The sequence below is a fragment of the Hirsutella rhossiliensis genome (assembly GCF_020360975.1).
Source record: "Hirsutella rhossiliensis strain HR02 chromosome Unknown scaffold00003, whole genome shotgun sequence".
In the NCBI taxonomy this organism is placed as follows: domain Eukaryota; kingdom Fungi; phylum Ascomycota; class Sordariomycetes; order Hypocreales; family Ophiocordycipitaceae; genus Hirsutella; species Hirsutella rhossiliensis.
Window position 1 is genome coordinate 8,004,339 of NW_025408669.1, and position 17,758 is coordinate 8,022,096.

Sequence of the window (17,758 nt, forward strand, 5' to 3'; positions counted from 1 at the left end):
ACGACGTATTTGCAGAACGACAAGAGCCGCGGCGCCTCTTGTTTGCTTACGTGGAATCTGACGTAAAGGCAGGCAGGAGAATATGGCCACGAGTCGGTGGCTTTCTCCTTTCTTTTTTTCCCACTTCATTCCTGAAAACGTATGTTCTCTTTGCGTTTGTGCACGCGGATTGGGACAAAGTATGCTCAAGCCTTGGGGGGTTGAGGCTTGATGGAGGCCGATGCTAGCCAGGCGGGACAGGAGAGAGAGAGTTTGTGGCCACGATGATGAACCAAAGGGGCGGCGCTCAAGGTTTGAAAAAAGACAAAAGGCATCAGGATACGGCCTACATATACTCTCTTTCCCCGCCTCTGGCCTTTTGTCCCCCTGGTCATGTTCGTGCCTCTCCTGCTTCTTCGGCCGTGGATCGATCTCATGGTTGCCGTTGTCGCCGTGCTGTGCCCAGAGGGTTGGATCCTCGTGATACTCTGGTCAGCCTAGCATCGTTGGGCGACTGAAACTGACTCTATCCGGCGCTTATGAAGCCTCTCGAATTTTTTCTTCCAGGAAATCATCTCGACGGGTTTGGAGAATGGCGCGGCCGTGCTTCAAGTTTGTGCTGGCCTGGCTCCTCGCCATGGTCGGAGCCGGGCACAGTGTCACGGGCCTGGTGGCACCGCCAAGGACGTGGGCGGACATGGTGCATCTCGCCAAGAACAACGACGCGGACCCGGAGGCGCCACACGAGCCATTAAGCGCCGAGGGGCAGGCGCTGCTTATCCAGGCGCGGACCGAGATGCGGTGCCGGTACGCCTTCACGGACCTCAAGCGGACGTACAAGATATACCGCATCTTCCTGGGCCACAGCATGGTAGCGTACCCGGGATGGTGCGAGGCGATAGAGGCGGCGGTGCGTGGCCTGTGCGGCAAGGACAAGCTGGGCCCGGACGAGATCGAGTGGCTACGGTGCGACACGGACGGGCACGACCTGCTGTGGCAGCGGGGGGCGGTGGCGACGTTCAAGCTCAATGTGCCGACCGAGGTGCGGCCGCGGTGCGTGACGGAGGCGGTGAGGGCGTCGGTGCCGGGGTCGCAGGTGGGATGGATGGGGCAGAGGGGGTGCTACGAGGCATATGGGTTTGAGATTGAGTATTGATGCGGTGGTGATGATGGTGGTGATGATGGTGGAGGAAAAGGAATCGAGGCGTGGTGTGGTATGAGGTGTCGATGAAGATGATGACGATGATGAGAGGTTCGGGCAGAGCCGAGGACAGCCGGGGGCGGTTAGAACAGGCAGGGACGATAAGTGTCACGCTCCCGCGGTTGACCGTCGACAGGCCAACAACATGTCAATGTTTGCTGAGGGGGAAAGAGTGTCATCATTTGGATAAGAAATAGGTACAGCACGCCTGCTGACTCCTTCTCCTGACTGAGGAGCTCGACGGTACGGACGGAGTATTACTCCGTACCTCGGCGTGAGGTGCTTCAGAGCAGACATAACCCCGCTACGGTGGGGTATGGACGGCAAGCGGGTAGCGGGGCAGCGGCGTGCATGCTCGCTCGGGGTTTCTCTCGTCACCTACGGGCAACGGCGACTCCATGGTCTTTTGCCGAGCCAACCTCGGGCTCACGGCACGCTTCTCGACAGTCTCTGCAACCACACTTGGCCACTCTCGACGGTCTTCTCCCATCATCGTCGACGACGCCCGCTTTCTGCTCTCCTCAGCACCGCCCAGCTTTGCCCGACAGCTTCGCGGATCTCGTCCGTCTCGCACCGTCTCGGGCATCAGCCGCCCGACCTCAACCTCACATCGTCTCCCCCCCGCCGCCACCATGGTCGCCCAGGACTTCGAGTCTGTCCTCAAGGGCAGGTACCCGGCCAAGGCGCATGCCAAGCGCGTCGTCGACATCATCCGCCGACAGGTGCCCGACGCAAACGGCGTCCTCTACCTCGAGAGCCGCATGACCAAGCTGCAAGAGGACAACGACTCTCCAGAGCACTTCCGGTACGGCTGCCGCCTCTCCCTACCTGCGCCATCAGTCTAACTCTCCCAAGCCAGCGCCGATACTTCTACTACCTCACCGGCTGCAACCTCGCCGACTGCCGCTTTGCCTACGACATCCAGGCCTCCAAGGCCATCCTCTTCATCCCCCCCATCGACCCCAGCGACGTCATCTGGTCCGGCCTGCCCGTCAGCGCCGACAATGCCTTGCAAATGTACGACGTCGACGAGGTCAAGTTCACCACCGACGTCAACCCGACCCTGACCCACCTCGCCACCCAGAACCCAAAGTCGACCGTCTTTGCCATTGCCGGCCAAGTCTCGGACAATGTCACCTTTCTCGAGTTTGACAACAAGGACTTTGCCGCCCTCAAAGACGCTGTCGAGGTGGCCCGCGTCGTCAAGGACGAGTTTGAGGTGGCCCTCATGCGCAAGGCCAACCACATCTCCAGCCTGGGCCACAAGGCCGTCCTCGAGCGCGCCCGGACCGCCGCCTACGAAAGGGAGCTCGAGGCCGCCTTCCTGGGAAAGTGCGTCGCCCTCGGCGCAAAGGAAATGGCCTACCACCCCATCCTCGCCGGCGGCAAGGCGGCTGCCACGCTGCACTACGTCGATAACAACGCGCCCCTTGAGGGCAAGCTCAATGTCCTGGTAGACGCGGGCGCCGAGTGGGACAATTATGCCGCCGACATTGTTAGTCTGTTGCTCGCCCGCCTTGGACTCTGCTAACCCTTGCAGACGAGGACCTTTCCCTTGTCGGGCAAGTTTTCCAAAGAGTCGCGCGACATTTACGATGTTGTCTACAAGATGCAAAAGGACTGCATCGCCATGATCAAGGCCGGCGTGCTTTGGGACGACGTGCACCTCCACGCCCACCGCGTCGCCGTTGACGGACTCTTGTCCCTCGGCATCCTCAGGGGCGACGCCGAGGAGATTCTCGAGGCCCGGACAAGCGCCGCCTTTTTCCCCCACGGCCTGGGTCACTACCTCGGGCTGGATACGCACGATGTCGGGGGCAACCCCAACCGTCATGATACGGATGCCTTTTTCCGCTATCTGAGGCTGCGCGGCCGGGTGCCCGCGGGGAGTGTTGTCACGGTCGAGCCAGGGGTGAGTGAGACTCGAGTTGAACATGGCAATTTGCTTGAGTGCTGAACCTTGCAGGTCTACTTTTGCGAGTTCATCATCCAGCCGTATCTTGATGACCCCGTGCACGGCAAGTACATTAACTCGGCCGTCTTGGACAAGTACTGGGACGTGGGCGGCGTGCGGTAAGAAGCCTCCTAGACCTCGTATACATGTGCTGGATAGCAGACTAACGGCTGTGTATAGCATCGAAGACAATGTGCTGGTCACGGAGAGCGGGAGCGAGAACTTGACGTCGGCGACCAAGGAGCCCGGCGAGATTGAAGCCGTCATTTGCCGCTAGCCGAGTCGCGATGCGTCCATTCTGGCAAGGTGAAACGTAAATAAGGGGCCGGCACAGGGGTCCCGGGGCTGGATCCAAGTTGAGACGGCTGCAATACAAGAATGAAGGACATGTGTTGATGATGGGCGTGTTTACGATGGACAAGGACACATGTGTATTCGTATGTTCGTATATTCGTATGTGAAATGTTGTTTGCCAAGATGGAGTGCCTTGTCTCCCCTTTTGCCCTGCTATCATGCACGGCCCACAGTGTCCTAAAACCTCCCTAGGCCTTCATTTAATAAAAAAAAACCCCTACGAGGCACCGCCGCTGCAGAATCAACGGGAGAAAGAAAGGGGCGAACAAAGAAGCGAGATCAAAGGGACGATGGAGCCGGAATTCTCGAGCTGAGGAGTTTCTCACAACATGCCTCTCCTTTTTTCCACCATCCGGAGCCGAGATGCCGCAAGAGGTGCATTATAGCGCCAGGCGCCGCCCGCTGACCAGCCACTCGCCCAGCCAACCTTTTCCTCCTCCGCCTTACCCTCCGCCTCCTTATGATGCTCATCCGCCGCGGCCCCTGCGGCCAAGCAAGTCGGCGGCGCAGCTGCGGCCCGAGACGCGAGACCACTGGCCGCCTCCGCCGCCGTTGCCGCCGAAGTGCACCGTGAGCCGGCACCAGCAGCATCTCGAGCTCGACTCGCCGCTCCCGCCTCCCCCGGCCGCCCCCTTCGCGGCGGCGTCGGAGCTTCGACGGGTCCAGAGTTCATCGGTCCTCGTCTCCTCCTCGTCCGCCGCCACGGCCTCTGCGGACCGGGCCAGGCGCGAGGAGACGACGTCGACGTCGTCAAAATGGAAGACGGCCATTGACGAGGCTCAGTACTTTGCCGGCGGCCTCATCGGCAGGCCCAGCGAGTCAACGCGGCACTACACCATCATCCGCCACTCGCACGCCCTCGTCTGGTACCGCGGGCCCTCGACCTCCGTCTCCATCTCCATCCTCGCCGACGCGCCCCTCCCCGCCGCGCGCTCTGTCTGGCTCCAGGCAAAGGGCTTCTCGGGCGACGTCGGCATGGCCGTCAAGGCCCTCGTCGGCTCCACGTCGACCTGGCTCGACGTCACCCCCGCCCGCCAGGCCACCCCGGACCAGCTGCCCGACGTCGACGAGCGCGGGGTGCAGCGCGATCTGCAGCGGTTCGCCAAGAGGGCCTCGGGGCGGACGAGGGCCCATGTGCCGCGGGAGACGCATCTGGTGCGCATCCCTGCGACGGCGGCCGACGGCTACTTCCGCCTCGTCGTGTGTGCCGGGCAGGGCTGCGGCAGCAAGGTGCTTTGTGGGAGCCCCGTCTTTAGAATCGCCAGCACGTCGACGGATGTGGCCGTCGTCCGTGGCGCGAGCCTCGCCACCATGCCCATCGAGGTGGGCGTCAAGGTGGCCAGCACCATCGGCCAGCAGGTTGCCAAAAAATACCTTGGCGTCGCGGGCGCCGTCGTCAACACCGGGGCCCAAAAGGCCCTCAAGAGCCCCGTGCTCAAGAACGCCGGTCGAGCCGCGCAGTATGGTTATCGCAACTTTGGCGTCGCCGCCGCCCTGCAGGACGGCTGGAACAAGAGCCCGCAGCTGCATCCGGCGCACGGCCAGATGCTTGAGCAGACGGTCGCGCTCGTCGGCTCCGACGCGGGGCCCGAGGCGCCCTTTCCCCTCAGGTTTGACGGCACAGTCGTCAGGGGCAGCGGATGGTCCACGGCCGAGCTGGGGTTCCCGACGGCGAACCTCGTGCAGGTGCCCGGCGCCGTCACGGCGCAGCTCCGCGGCGTCTTCGCCGCCTGGGCCCGCATCGTACCCGCCGGGGCGTCGGGCGAGGTGGCCCCCGGCTGGCACGAGGCCGTGGTGACGATTGCGCCGCCGCGCGACGCGCCGCCCAGCGTGGCCGTGGACAGTGCCGTGTGGGTGCACGTTGCGCACGACTTTGACGGGGCCACCTTTTTCGACGCCCGGCTCAAGGTCATGCTCATGGGCTTCCTGCACCATGCCGGGCCGGCCGCGGCCGATGACATGGCCGGCGCGCACGTGCGAGACGTCGTGGCGACGCTGGCCAGCCTGGGGCGCGAGGCGTGGGCGCCGCGCGAGGCCGTCGCCAGGATCGAGACGGGCCGGGGCGAGGGCAGCTTTCCAGATCGGCTCAACGAGGCGGCGGGCCGGGCGCGGCAGCAGGTCGATCGGCTGCCGCTGCACTGGGCAGGGGTGCGGTCCGAGGCCGGGGCTTTACGGGACCGCATGTACGGCAACGGTGGGCTGTGGATCGCGAGGTGATTCACTCACGATGTCTGGCTACCCTGCAGATGGACCAGAAAGCCTTGCTCAAAATCGATAATCGTATCGGGGCAGGACTGGGCTCGACGGCTAGAGTTGAGTCAGTGACTGTGGTAGTAGACGGCTGTCTCTTGCATCTTTCTAGACTGTGGACTCCAACACTGGACGAAGACGACAGCGATACGGGTCGCGTCCTCTTCAACTGCCTTGTGTATATCGGAGAGAGGGCAGTGTTACAGGGTAAAGGGATCAAGTCGGCCCCAGAAGCATCCGCGCTGCACGCAGACAGCGCAGACAGCGCGCAGCAGAGGTATGGCGAGATAATACATTCATATCGTCCTCGACTTCCGTGCCCCTACAATCATGTGGCCCCGGAATCATGGAACATGTCCACCACCACGAAGCGGCCTTGATTCATGCGCGCATGTGCAAGTCCCAGCTTCGCCTCGCGGACGCATGGTCCATCAAGAGCGTTCACCGCATGATAGACCTGGGCTGCATCACCCGGCACATGTCAGCAAGTCTATGCATTAAACCACCCCCTCTGATGCCTGTAGATGCGACCTTCCCTTCTATACGAGGTTTATATATTGAAACACACTGCACCGGGCAACCATGAGCCATTTTAGGGGGCAAGCCTTGTGCCTAGCATTGCAACCTTGTAAGGGGAACGAGTTTTCCTTATTTGGAGAGAAAGGCAGGGATGAATATTCAGCCGCATGCACGTCATACTAAAGAAGGACCTTCCCAGTCCTTGGACGTGGGCCGCCGACAAAGACTATTCGACGCCATGAGTTGACCCTAGATCCACTCCACATCCATTCAACATTGTTTGACCCGCGACTGATCAACTACACTGGACGCAGTCGTTGACTAGGTTAATTCAAGTACACGGCGGTTTATAAGTTGATTGAATTGCCCAGTTTGAAACCTGGAGGTCCATGACTAGTCAGTAGGGGTGATAGACGAAGGTGAAGATTTTGAAGATTTTGAATGAAGGATGAATCAAATGAATTGAATTTTTTGGATCTTGATTCAAAATCTTCAAGCTCCAATTTTCGCGATTCAAGTTGGGTTTGGGCCAATTCAGGCCATTCATGAATGGTTTGAAGGGATCCCCCTAAACGAAGTGAATTTGGTGTGTACCTGAGCGATTGCAAAGATGCCTCAAAAACGCCAATAAGTAGTATATAGTTTTAAGTTATAGCCTTCTAAGAAGTCGATAATCCCGAATACTACAAAAATTAACTTACATAAATACTGATCCGCCTGTCCTAGGCAAATCGACTGAAAATAAGCACTTTCAAAGCTCTGCCGAATCCTCAAAATACGTCGGTACAACGCGTTCGAATCCGCCACTGTACACGGCTACACTCTTAGAGCCCCAATCCTCCGAAGCCTCCATTGTATCTAGACAGGGGGTTGATATCGCAGACTTATCGGCTTGGGATGCAGGAGGTTTGGGGTAGGGGTTCAGTGGAGCCTCGGTGGGAGGAAGAGGTTGAGGAGGATTCTCGCCTGAACACAGATTAGCATATACCTACATATATAATGAGGGTATATCCATACATACCATCTTCCAGCTTGCCCGGAATGTGGTCTGGTCTCCAAATAATACTATTGGCAAAGGGCAGGATGTCATACTCCATGGCCGCCTTGATCAACGCCTGATCGATCTTATCTTCCTGAGTATAAGCACTCCGTAAAAGTGTTAGTACTCGCACCGTATCTGCCTTCAAGGCGTGACGGCGGATACCGAATTCGTCTCTACAACCGCTGAAGAGGCGTTCCACGTCAACTTCAGAGCCAGAGACAGAGAGAAGATCACGCGCCGCCGCAGCCAAAAGTGGCCACTCGACCTTGTGTTCTTTCCACCACTTCAGTAGGAAGTCTGGAGACTTTGCAATAGACTCGTCGAACTCTATTCGAGGAGCTGCAAGCCACCGTTCAAGCTCCGAAATAGGGATCGCCGCGCCCGTCTCCGCCTCCTCGCCTTCTTCATTTGGATGGCTCTCCATTGCGCAATGGAGACTCCTTGAGGACGCTCAGCTGGTCTGGATTGGCTCATAGTTGAGTTTGTGGCATTCAATGCTGCTAGCTCCGGCCACTCCGTTTTGAAATACTTCTTGACTTTAGCCATAATCTCAGAGTATTGATCCGGTATCATCATTTCCAATTGGTGAGTTTTATAACGCGGATCCAGGATGTGAGCTGCGAATAGCATCATTTGATCGTCAAGCTTCTTCATATAAGTAACGTGTTTTGCTTTGCCCTTCGAGAAGGCGTCTCGAATGGACATATCAAGGTCTGTAAAGTCGCCAACTCCTTCGACTACATCATCAAGGAGAGCTTCCAAATCCCAATAGATATCGAGACTTTGTGAGATCGGCGGCATAACTTCGGAGACTTTCAGAGTGTGGTCTTTAAACGGCTTCAGAACCTTCCGCAGTTGATGAGAGCGACAATCTCTTCTGATAAGGGCAGGAGGCACTTGACTTGCGGGTGAGTATCAACGAACTCAGTATACTCTGCCTCAAGCTCGAGGAATTGGTCAATCATGTCGTAGGCCGAATTCCAGCGAGTGTCGACATCGTAGGTTGGCTTCCGGTAGTGCGTGCGCGGCATGCTTTTGAAGTCTTGCTCCCTAGACCCGGATCTCAACATCCAGAGATTGAGGAGGCGGATTTTGGCAATCCCACTTCGACTAGAGTCTCCCGGAATGGTGTAGTTGTTGCTTTTATTCTCTTCGTCCCACTTGTCAAGCATCTTCTTGGCTTCCTTCGCTGTGCCTGCTTTGAGATCTTGCAAGACGCCCTCACAAATGAGCGAGGTAATATGAGCTAGACAGCGGATCCAACTCTTCCTGCCGTGAAAGCGCATGCGGGTCCTCCTATTGGGCTCACCTTGTCGTCGAATTTGGTCTTGAGAGAATCGTACAAAGACTGACAGAGCGTGCCGTTATTGCCGGCGTTGTCTCCGTAATGGCGAGAAGCTTAGGCTTGAGCCTGAGCTCCTCAAGCGTCCTCTCAACTATCTCAGCTAATTGTTTGCCAGTGTGAGATCTTTTGAGCTCAATAAACTCAATAACTTCTCTCTCTCCTCAAACTCCGGTGTAATCCAGTGCGCAATAATGGCGAAAATGGGCACCCGATTCGGTGCTGTCCAGATATCAAGGGTGAACGAGATGGTGGCACAATTGTACTCAAGCTCAATCTTCAGCTTCTCCTGCGTTCGACAAAGTCTGTATATATATGATTGCGTAACGTTATACGACTCCTGTACACACATGTTGTGTTGTGAGCCAAGAACATCTCTTGAAAAGCAGGAGTCTCGACAACAGAGAAGGGTTGTCGGTGTTTTACAAACCACCGGCGGATAGACTCCTTTGCCGTGAGTCTTGCTCTCTGCCTAGGTCGACCGCTCCATGCGTCTGCCTCTGTATAATCTCCTCCACCAATGGCGCGGCCGTATCCATTAATTCGAGCGTGGTGAGATTCCTTCGTAATACCGTGGATTTTTAAATGGTCTCCCATGCCAGAGGTAACCCCTCGGCGGTTCGATTCGAGGACCTGGAATCTCTTCCGAAGAGTATTGGGATTTTGAAGGCACTCTATACAAGTCCACCGGAACTCTTGGAAGATCTTCGGCCCATCCTTATCCTCTGAGTAAAAGCTTCTGTCTATAGCTTCCCTCTGCATATACCAATAGACGTGGCTGTTCTTGTCTCTCTTCTTGCGAACATGCTTTTGTTTGTTGTCGGCCCACTTCTTGATAAGTCCGGCTTTCTCTGCGAGCGTCATATGACTACTGTTCAATGGCGGCTCTGGTGTATCCGCGTCGGGCATGTCATCATCTGACTCACAGTCAGGATGACCCGGGGGCGCGCAGACAATTGTATCTTCGCCAGTTGGAAGAGGAGAGGAAGGAGCCGGAGTTGCGCTAGAATCAGCGCGCGCGCGCTTCGAGGTTGAATTGAGGACGTTCGATGCGGGCATAATTCTGCGTTGGCAATTTACGCCGGGTCCTTGGAGCAAAGAAATTCGCTGCGGCAGATGTTTTGTTTCAGCAGGGGCCATACTACGTATCATGTTATAATTAGCTATCCACTCGTAAGGTAATTAAATAAGGAGGGTAGATTGGAGAGTAATGAAGTTTTACCTGATCTTGGCTGAAAGGCTCGAGAATGGACGCGACACAGGTAGTCGGAACGACACCAAATAAACCACAATAAAGTGTCAAGGAGTCGGGGTTGAACGGGTAGGATAGGTCGTCGGTCAGGGCGTTGATTCGGGGGCTGATCCGAAGCCGCTGTCGGAATATCGAAGCAGGAATTAGGCGAGGTCGTGGTAAAATAATGTCGTGGCAGTTGTCGCGAAGACCGTTGCGCCACGCAGGCAAAGGTGGATGGGCTGACGACCCTGTCTTTCCGACAGCAGTAGAATTAACAGGTGGTCAACTGAGCGGAAATAACGCGTCTGAACGCGGCTAGTTGGCACAATATATCCTTATCATGCAGATTTTCGGGTACTTCCTGATCGGCTAATTTGTATGGACAAACAAGTAGCAGTCATATTGGGCTCGAGGAGTAGATAAGTCCCTAACAGCCTCCAAATCGCGAGCTGACTCGATTCGTGTCACTTCCAATTGTTCGCGCAGTATTGAGATGTTGAGGATCTGAACGCGTTTTTCGAATCAGCTTGCTGGGGCTGTACAGCGGTATAATTATTATATTATATATCCAGAATATGGGTTGCCGAGCTTAATATGTGCTTGAAATGTAGTATTCCAACCAAAAAATGGGCTATCCATTGATTGCCTTCAAGATGATGTGGCATTTCTTGAGCAAATGTTAACGACATGTAACTATCGAGGGTTATATCATCCGAACGAGAAAATCCAGAACATTCGAGCGGCACTACATTTAAATCATGTGCATTATAAAATGGCACTGTTCATGAGCTTCATGGTGTTTTTTAATACTCCGTATAGGGTGGCAAGATTGCTGAAACGGTGGCGTATCAGGCACTGTTAGGGTCGTTATACCACAATATATGGACGCCCTAACTGCCGTCCTTCGCCTCGATTTCCCCAGCGACGCCCCCGCCAGACGCGGGCGGCGCGGGACTAGGATTTGCCAGTGGAGTGTGGACGGTGGAATCCAACTGAAACACGCACAACAGACTTTTAAATACGCAGAGCGTCATCACAAGCGCGGCCGAACTCGAAGTTACCGTGTCCGCGCGGGCAAACCCCTAATGATGGGGTCAAAGCAGCTTGTTTATTGATGTGTATGTGAGCCTGCCGAGGAAGAACAGGAAGAGGCCCTTGGTGGGTGGCTTCGGTATTGACCCTTTCCTCCCTGTATGTCCCTTGGCCGCGAAGCGGTGATAATTTTTTCGCCTTACGTTTCGACCATATCGCCATTCATTCACAATTTTTATGAATGAATTGAATGAAGACTCCTGATTTTTGATTCGTCGAATTTGAAGACCTTACCCGATTCGGCTTCATTCAATTCAAGGGTCCCGAGGCCGATTCGACTTCAAAATCTTCAAATATCAGCCCTACTAGTCAGTTTCAACTGCATTATCCAACATCTTGACTTAACGCCCCGGTCTGCATCGCATGTCGCAACCCAACCAGAGGAGCAGTTGCTACCTCTTAGACTACCCAAGCTACATCGAGAAGCCAATTAACCTGCGTTACCACTCTGAAGACAGGAAATGAATACGCCGCCGATTTGATCATCCGGAAGGGGGGCCTTCTTGGCGGGACCATCAATGTGTGCGCATGTCCGAATTGCACAGCCAAAATATTTCGCACCAGGTGAAACATGATCGGAGTGTTCTCTCGAATACTCGAGAAATTTTTTAAAATATTCAACGTGGTCAAAAAGATCCATTATCCGCCTTGTTAGAGTATGGGTTTTAGGACCCTGTTGAAAAAAATAATTCGATTTCCGTAGGCCATATATATGTCTAGGAAGGGTTTTCATGTCTTTAACGTTGCATTCAGAGACTTGAGCTTCAGCCACTTCCGCTAGAACTTTAGATGGCTCTAGGTTGAAGGACCGTTGCGCCATATCTTTCAGTGTATTGTTGTTGCTAGTCGTAGTCGTATATTGTGCATTGCGAATTTCATCATCTGTAAGAGGAGCTGGCATAGGAAAATCGACTGATCGCTTGTGACAGATAACGAGAACGCCGCCGACTTGATTTTCCGGTAAAGGACGGCCATTTTTGGTACCAGTAATCCTTGCGCATGTCCGAATTGCACAGCCAACATATTTTGCATTAGACGAAGTCAAGTCCCCCCCATTGTAAGGGGCTACGCCCCGATGTGTAGATCTGGCATGGCCAGACTAGTCACGTGCGAGCGCCACGGACACGACTCCTAAAGGGAGCGATGTAGACACGTCTCCCCTTTACACTCTTTGTAGCTCAATTTACATCAATTACGCCCAGCACCTGTGCCAACAGTGCTGACCCTGTAACATATTGAGCTACCAGTTAACAAAAGACAGGACAGACAGAAGGACAGACAGCAGGACAGACAGCAGGACAGACAGCAGGACAGACAGCAGGACAGTCAGCAGGACAGTCAGCAGGACAGACAGCAAGACAGGCGATAGGCTAAACGACGAGACGGACGATCGATCGGACGACGAGACGGACGAACAAGATGGAGGACAATAGTAGTTATGCAGGGCACCGCGACCGGCGGCGCAACGAGCCGATGGAGGAAGGAGCAAGAGCTCTTGCAGATCTTATCTGGGATCGCGGGAGACGAAGAACTGCGGAAGATGTTCACCGGGCTAGGCCTAGCAGCGCCACCGTTGACACCCAGCCCGGGGTGCTCAGTACCCCGCGATCTTACCCGTCGAACCGAGGCCGGAAGCAGCCCAGGAAATGGACCGTGGCAAGAAGCGCAAGCCGATGACTTGGCCGAAGTGGAACGGTCAACCGAGTCCTTCCACTTCTACCTCGACCGTCTGGTATTTAAGTACAATACCGACGAAGAGGAGGCCTAAACGGCAATAACAACGTCGTGTGGTACGAGATCCTGCAGACCTTGCCGGATCAGATGATGAGGAGAGTCGAGGGTTTTTGGAGGCAAGAGAGCGCGAAGGGCAACCCAGACCCCCGGAAATTCTTCTCGCACCTAGCCCAGACGTTCGGCAGCGTGCAGCAGACAGAGAGGGCGCAGGACAGGCTGCGCACCTCATTCAACGAGACAGCCAAGAGTTTGGGAAGTTCCTCCTGAATTCGAGGAAACATTGACCAAAGCGGGCGGCGCGAGCTGGGATAATGCTTCCAAGCTCGCATGGCTGGAACTCGATCTCTCCTGCTCTCCGTGAGCAACTAGTCCCGGTTATCATGCCGAAGGACTACAACGAGTACATCCAACGTCTACACCCGATTGCTTGGGCGTTCGAGCACACCGCGAAGTTTAAGGCGTTGCAGAGGAAGCAGGGCTCCGCGGGCAACGTGACCAAGGGCAGGCATCAGGCATCGGCAACATCCAGGTCGCCGGTAACGACAACACCCCGGCACCGTCAGCAACGTTACCCGCCGAGCAGAACGCACGTGACGCACGCGACCATGACGGCGACGTAATAATGACGGTTACACGCACTCAGGGGCAGGGTCAGAGAGGACGGGCGAACGGCCAGGGTCAAGTGGAACGAGCAAGACGGTTCGCTTCCAGCCTAGGTCAGGACGGAAGCAACGGGCGAGGTGGGTATCCGAGGACGAACGGAATAAACGCCGTGACGAGGGTCGTTGTCTCCGCTGCGGCGACAACACCCATTTCATTGCCGCTTGCCCTACTCGCCAGGACAGGACCCTAGCCGGTCGAGGATGTAAAGTCCGCACCGCTAGGATCATGCCCTTTCTGGAAGATGATGGTAACGACTCTAGTGAGGAAGAGTCAGGACTTAGCGAGACCCCATCCTCTCGGGAAATGCGTAGCCTCGAAACAAAGACGGGTCTCGAGGCCAAAGAACGGAGCAGTGGCAAAGAAGAGAAGTTCTCAGGAAAATGGAAGTTGGTCCTACAATAATTCGAAGCATTATCAATAGGACCAATCTCTTCTCCTCACTCGTAGACGAGGATGCCAGTGCTACGCCGCGGTTGACGAAGAAGTCGTCGAAAAGTTGGAAGTTCCTATAGTGGAAATAGCACCGCGAGCTATTACAGGAGCATCAGGGGCAATGGAAGGAGCAACGATTAGGGGCCTCGTATGGCTATCAATGGAGGTCAACGGCCACATACAGACGATCTGTGCCTACGTGGTGCCCCGATTGGAATTCCCCCTAATCCTAGGAAAACCCTGGTTATGCCACACAAAGTCGTACTCAGTGCCCCACGAGAAACGACTATGGCATGAACCTACACAAGACTGGGTAGATCACCTCGGGAAGGAGAATATTCTGCGAAAGCCAAGGAGTTCGAAGAAGCAAAGCACGTACTAGCCAGTACCTTTGTGGGTTACTTTGAAAGGATCCGCAAGCAGGAAGGAAGAGAGGCAGCTGCCACGGCGATTTTCGCTATCAGCATGAAGGATATCGAAGGGCGTTATCACCAAAGAAACCCATGTCAGAAGCAGAGCTACGCCGAACGATACCCCAGCGGTTCCACGATTTACTGCCTCTATTTATGAAGAAGGAAGCTGATAAGCTGAATCCTCATAAGCCAGGCATAGACCACGAAATCAGAATCAAGGAGGACCCGAATGGCCAGCAGTTACCACTACCGTATGGAGCACTATACGGTATGTCACGAGAGGAACTCCTGGTTCTTAAGAAGACTCTACGAGACCTAGTGGATAAAGGATTTATCCGTGCAAGCAGTTCAGAAGCAGCAGCTCCAGTCCTGTTTGTGAGGAAACCAGGTGGCGGGCTGCGATTCTGTTGTGACTACAGAGCGTTGAACGCAATCACTAAGTCGGACCGTTACCCCTTCCTCTAATAGGGACACACTTCGCAACCTAAAAGATGCGAAGTGGTTCACTAAGGTCGACGTGGTACAAGCGTTCCATAAAGTACGGGTTGCAGAAGGAGACGAGTGGAAGACAGCGTTCCGCACCCGGTACGGTCTCTTCGAATGGATGGTTACCCCGTTCGGGCTAAGTGGCGCGCCAGCAACCTTCCAGCGGTATATTAACGGTATCCTACGAGACTACCTCGACGAGTTCGCCTCTGCTTATATGGACGATATACTTATCTATTCGAGCGGGAGCAGAAGACCATTTCCGGAAGGTACGGTTAGTTTTAGAACGCCTCGCCGAGCATGGACTACACCTAGACCCGGAGAAATGCGAATTTGGAGTCAAGCGGATTAAGTACCTAGGATTCATTATTCACGCAGGAATTGGCATTCAGGCAGATCCCGACAAGATACGAGCAATAGTCGAGTGGGCAGTCCCCGTTACCCAGAAGGGGTGCGCAGTTTTCTAGGATTCGTTAACTACTACCGGATATTTATACCGCAAGCCTCGGAAATAACTGCACCCCTAACAGCACTAACAGGAAGGGACTAAGTTCAAGTGGACGGACGAGCACGATATGGCGTTCCAGACACTAAAGACGCTATTTACGAACGCCCTATTCTTACTCAATGGGATTTCGAGGCCAACCTTCGTAGAAGCAGACTGTAGCGGCTGGGCGCTTGGGGCACACTTACGCAGGAAGTCGACGGACAACGCAAGCCAGTAGCGTTCCACTCGCAGAAGCTATCACCGGCTGAGCGCAACTACCCAATCCATGATAAGGAAATGCTCGCTATTATTCGTTGTCTCGAACAATGGTCAGCCGAGCTACGAAGCTGTGATAACTTCGTTATCCTTACCGACCATAAGAACCTCGAGTATTTCATGACGCGCCAACAGCTCTCGGAAAGGCAGGCACGTTGGGCTGAATATCTCTCGCGTTTTAACTTCCAGCTCCAGTACCGTCCGGGACGGAAGCAGTGGTGCCAGACGCGCTCTCTCGCCGCGAACAGGACCGACCAAACGAAGCGGATCACGAAGCACGAGATATGCAGCTTATTCCAGAAGCAGCCCTACGTACCTACGTCGGAGTAACGTCGACTCAAGCGGGAGAAGGCGAAGAAGAACACACGGTTTTCCACGACCCAGAGCTACAACAATTATGGCAGCAAACGGCAAACCAGGATCCAGTCTTTACAAGCGTTTATAACGCGGTACGAAACGGATCTCGGTCCTCGACCCCAAGCTTAAGCTGAAGGTACAAGTCGCCGAGTGCTTTATTGATCCTCGGGGCACCTACGACTACGTGGCCGCTTATGGGTGCCAGGCGCACCGATCACGACAGAAGCAGCAGCCAAGGCAGCACCGCTAGAGCAGGAGTCGCTAAACGAATTACAGGGCTCCTTAATCCAGAAGGTTCATGACTCCCATGTAGTAGGCCACCCGGGACGGGAAGGGACGATAGAAGCCGTATCCAGGGACTTCTACTGGCCGCTAATGCAACAGCATATCCGACGTTTCTTGCGTAACTGCGATGTCTGCGGCCGTACGAAGATATGGCGCGAGCATAAAGGGTCTACTTAGACCGCTACCCGTACCGGACCGCTTCTTCCGCCAGATACAGATGGACTTTATTACGGACCTCCCCTTGCGAACGGTAACCGCTGCCTCTGGGTTATCAAGGACCGGCTAAGTAAGGAAGTTATACTCGAACCGATGCCAACGATGGAAGCGGAAGCATGTGCAGAGCGTTTTCTATGGTGCTTCGCCCGCTACCACTGGTGGCCCGACGCTATAACGAGCGATAGGGGCTCGAATTGGGTAGGCCGCTTTTGGAGGCACATGTGCAAGTTACTGGGGATCGACCAGCAGCTAAGCACGGCGTACCACCCCCAAACCGACGGAGGCCCTGAGAGGATGAACCAAGAAGTACAGGCATACCTCCGCGCCGTGATTAACCAGAACCAGAACGACTGGGATAAGTGGGTTCCCGCGGCTCAGATGGCGTTAAACGGTCGGGTCAATACCTCTATAGGGATGTCCCCATTCTTCGCTATACACGGCTATGAGCCGAAGTCACCAGTTCCTCGTTACGGAAGCATATGCGGAAGAGTATCCTCAGCATTCGCCAGAAACCAGGGCAAAGAAATTTGTTACCAAACTACAACAGATTACGGACCTCTGCCAAGCATCAATGGCGACAGCTACGCAGCAACAAGAACGCTTCGCTAACAGACGACGGAACGCGGCAGAACGCTTCGAAGTAGGCGATAAGGTTTGGCTTGACTTACGGAACTACGCGTCAGAGCGACCTAAGAAGAAGTTCGACTGGCTGCACGCTAAGTATACGATAAGCAAGGTACTCGACCCGTACACGGTTGAACTAGCAGACCTCCCGAGGGGCTGCTATAATAGGTTCCACGTCGACCAACTCCGGAGAGCGGGGACGGACCCAATGCCTGGTCAGCAACGCACAGACGCTCAACCCCCATCTATCCAAGTAGACGGGGGCTCACCAAGTAGTAGAGGAAATACTATGCGCTAGGTGGAAGAGAACCGGCCGCGGCCGTAGGCGGGAAGTCCTTGTACGCTGGCAAGGTTGGCAAGACCCGACCTGGACCTCTTTAGACAATATGCAACAGACAGCGGCCTTGGATAAGTACGAACAGAGATACGGCCCGGCTCTCGAAAACGATGGACCATACCAGCACCGACGAGTGGCAACGGAAGCACAGCCGGCCCAAATCCAGGGGCAAGTCGAAGGAATACAACCACAGCTGCAGATACAGGGCAAGAGAATACGCGGACCACTACGGGCTAGGACTAATGGCGACGCCCCGTCGATAGTAACGGCACCAGACCCTATAGACGACGGCCCTACGATCGTTGTAGAGGGACCAGGAACAGGAAAAGGGCACCAGCGCCAGAGAGGAGTAGGGGCTAATGTAAGGGCTACGCCCCGATGTGTAGATCTGGCATGGCCAGACTAGTCACGTGCGAGCGCCACGGACACGACTCCTAAAGGGAGCGATGTAGACACGTCTCCCCTTTACACTCTTTGTAGC

The 17,758-nt window shown here is 55.0% G+C and overlaps 5 protein-coding genes across 5 annotated transcripts; 4 read left to right on the plus strand and 1 right to left on the minus strand.

Annotated features, from left to right (window-relative positions):
• Window positions 1-571: 571 nt before the first annotated feature.
• Window positions 572-1,135, plus strand: HRG_04157 (uncharacterized protein; the record flags this gene model as incomplete). The annotated part of the gene is made up of 1 exon (XM_044862628.1): window positions 572-1,135. The coding sequence occupies one exon, from the start codon at window positions 572-574 to the stop codon at window positions 1,133-1,135; it is 564 nt and encodes a 187-aa protein (XP_044723654.1).
• Window positions 1,136-1,812: 677 nt separating this feature from the next.
• Window positions 1,813-3,411, plus strand: HRG_04158 (metallopeptidase family m24 domain-containing protein; the record flags this gene model as incomplete). The annotated part of the gene is made up of 5 exons (XM_044862629.1): window positions 1,813-1,985; window positions 2,036-2,675; window positions 2,721-3,092; window positions 3,147-3,253; window positions 3,315-3,411. The coding sequence occupies 5 exons, from the start codon at window positions 1,813-1,815 to the stop codon at window positions 3,409-3,411; spliced, it is 1,389 nt and encodes a 462-aa protein (XP_044723655.1).
• A 440-nt stretch (window positions 3,412-3,851) lies between these two features.
• HRG_04159 (riboflavin kinase domain-containing protein) lies at window positions 3,852-5,705 on the plus strand (the record flags this gene model as incomplete). The annotated part of the gene is made up of 1 exon (XM_044862630.1): window positions 3,852-5,705. One exon carries the CDS (start codon window positions 3,852-3,854, stop codon window positions 5,703-5,705), a length of 1,854 nt encoding a protein of 617 aa, XP_044723656.1.
• A 2,433-nt stretch (window positions 5,706-8,138) lies between these two features.
• Window positions 8,139-8,585, minus strand: HRG_04160 (uncharacterized protein; the record flags this gene model as incomplete). The annotated part of the gene is made up of 1 exon (XM_044862631.1): window positions 8,139-8,585. The coding sequence occupies one exon, from the start codon at window positions 8,583-8,585 to the stop codon at window positions 8,139-8,141; it is 447 nt and encodes a 148-aa protein (XP_044723657.1).
• Window positions 8,586-16,418: 7,833 nt separating this feature from the next.
• Window positions 16,419-17,630, plus strand: HRG_04161 (integrase core domain-containing protein; the record flags this gene model as incomplete). The annotated part of the gene is made up of 4 exons (XM_044862632.1): window positions 16,419-16,712; window positions 16,777-17,155; window positions 17,301-17,539; window positions 17,586-17,630. 4 exons carry the CDS (start codon window positions 16,419-16,421, stop codon window positions 17,628-17,630), a joined length of 957 nt encoding a protein of 318 aa, XP_044723658.1.
• Between the last annotated feature and the right edge of the window lie 128 nt (window positions 17,631-17,758).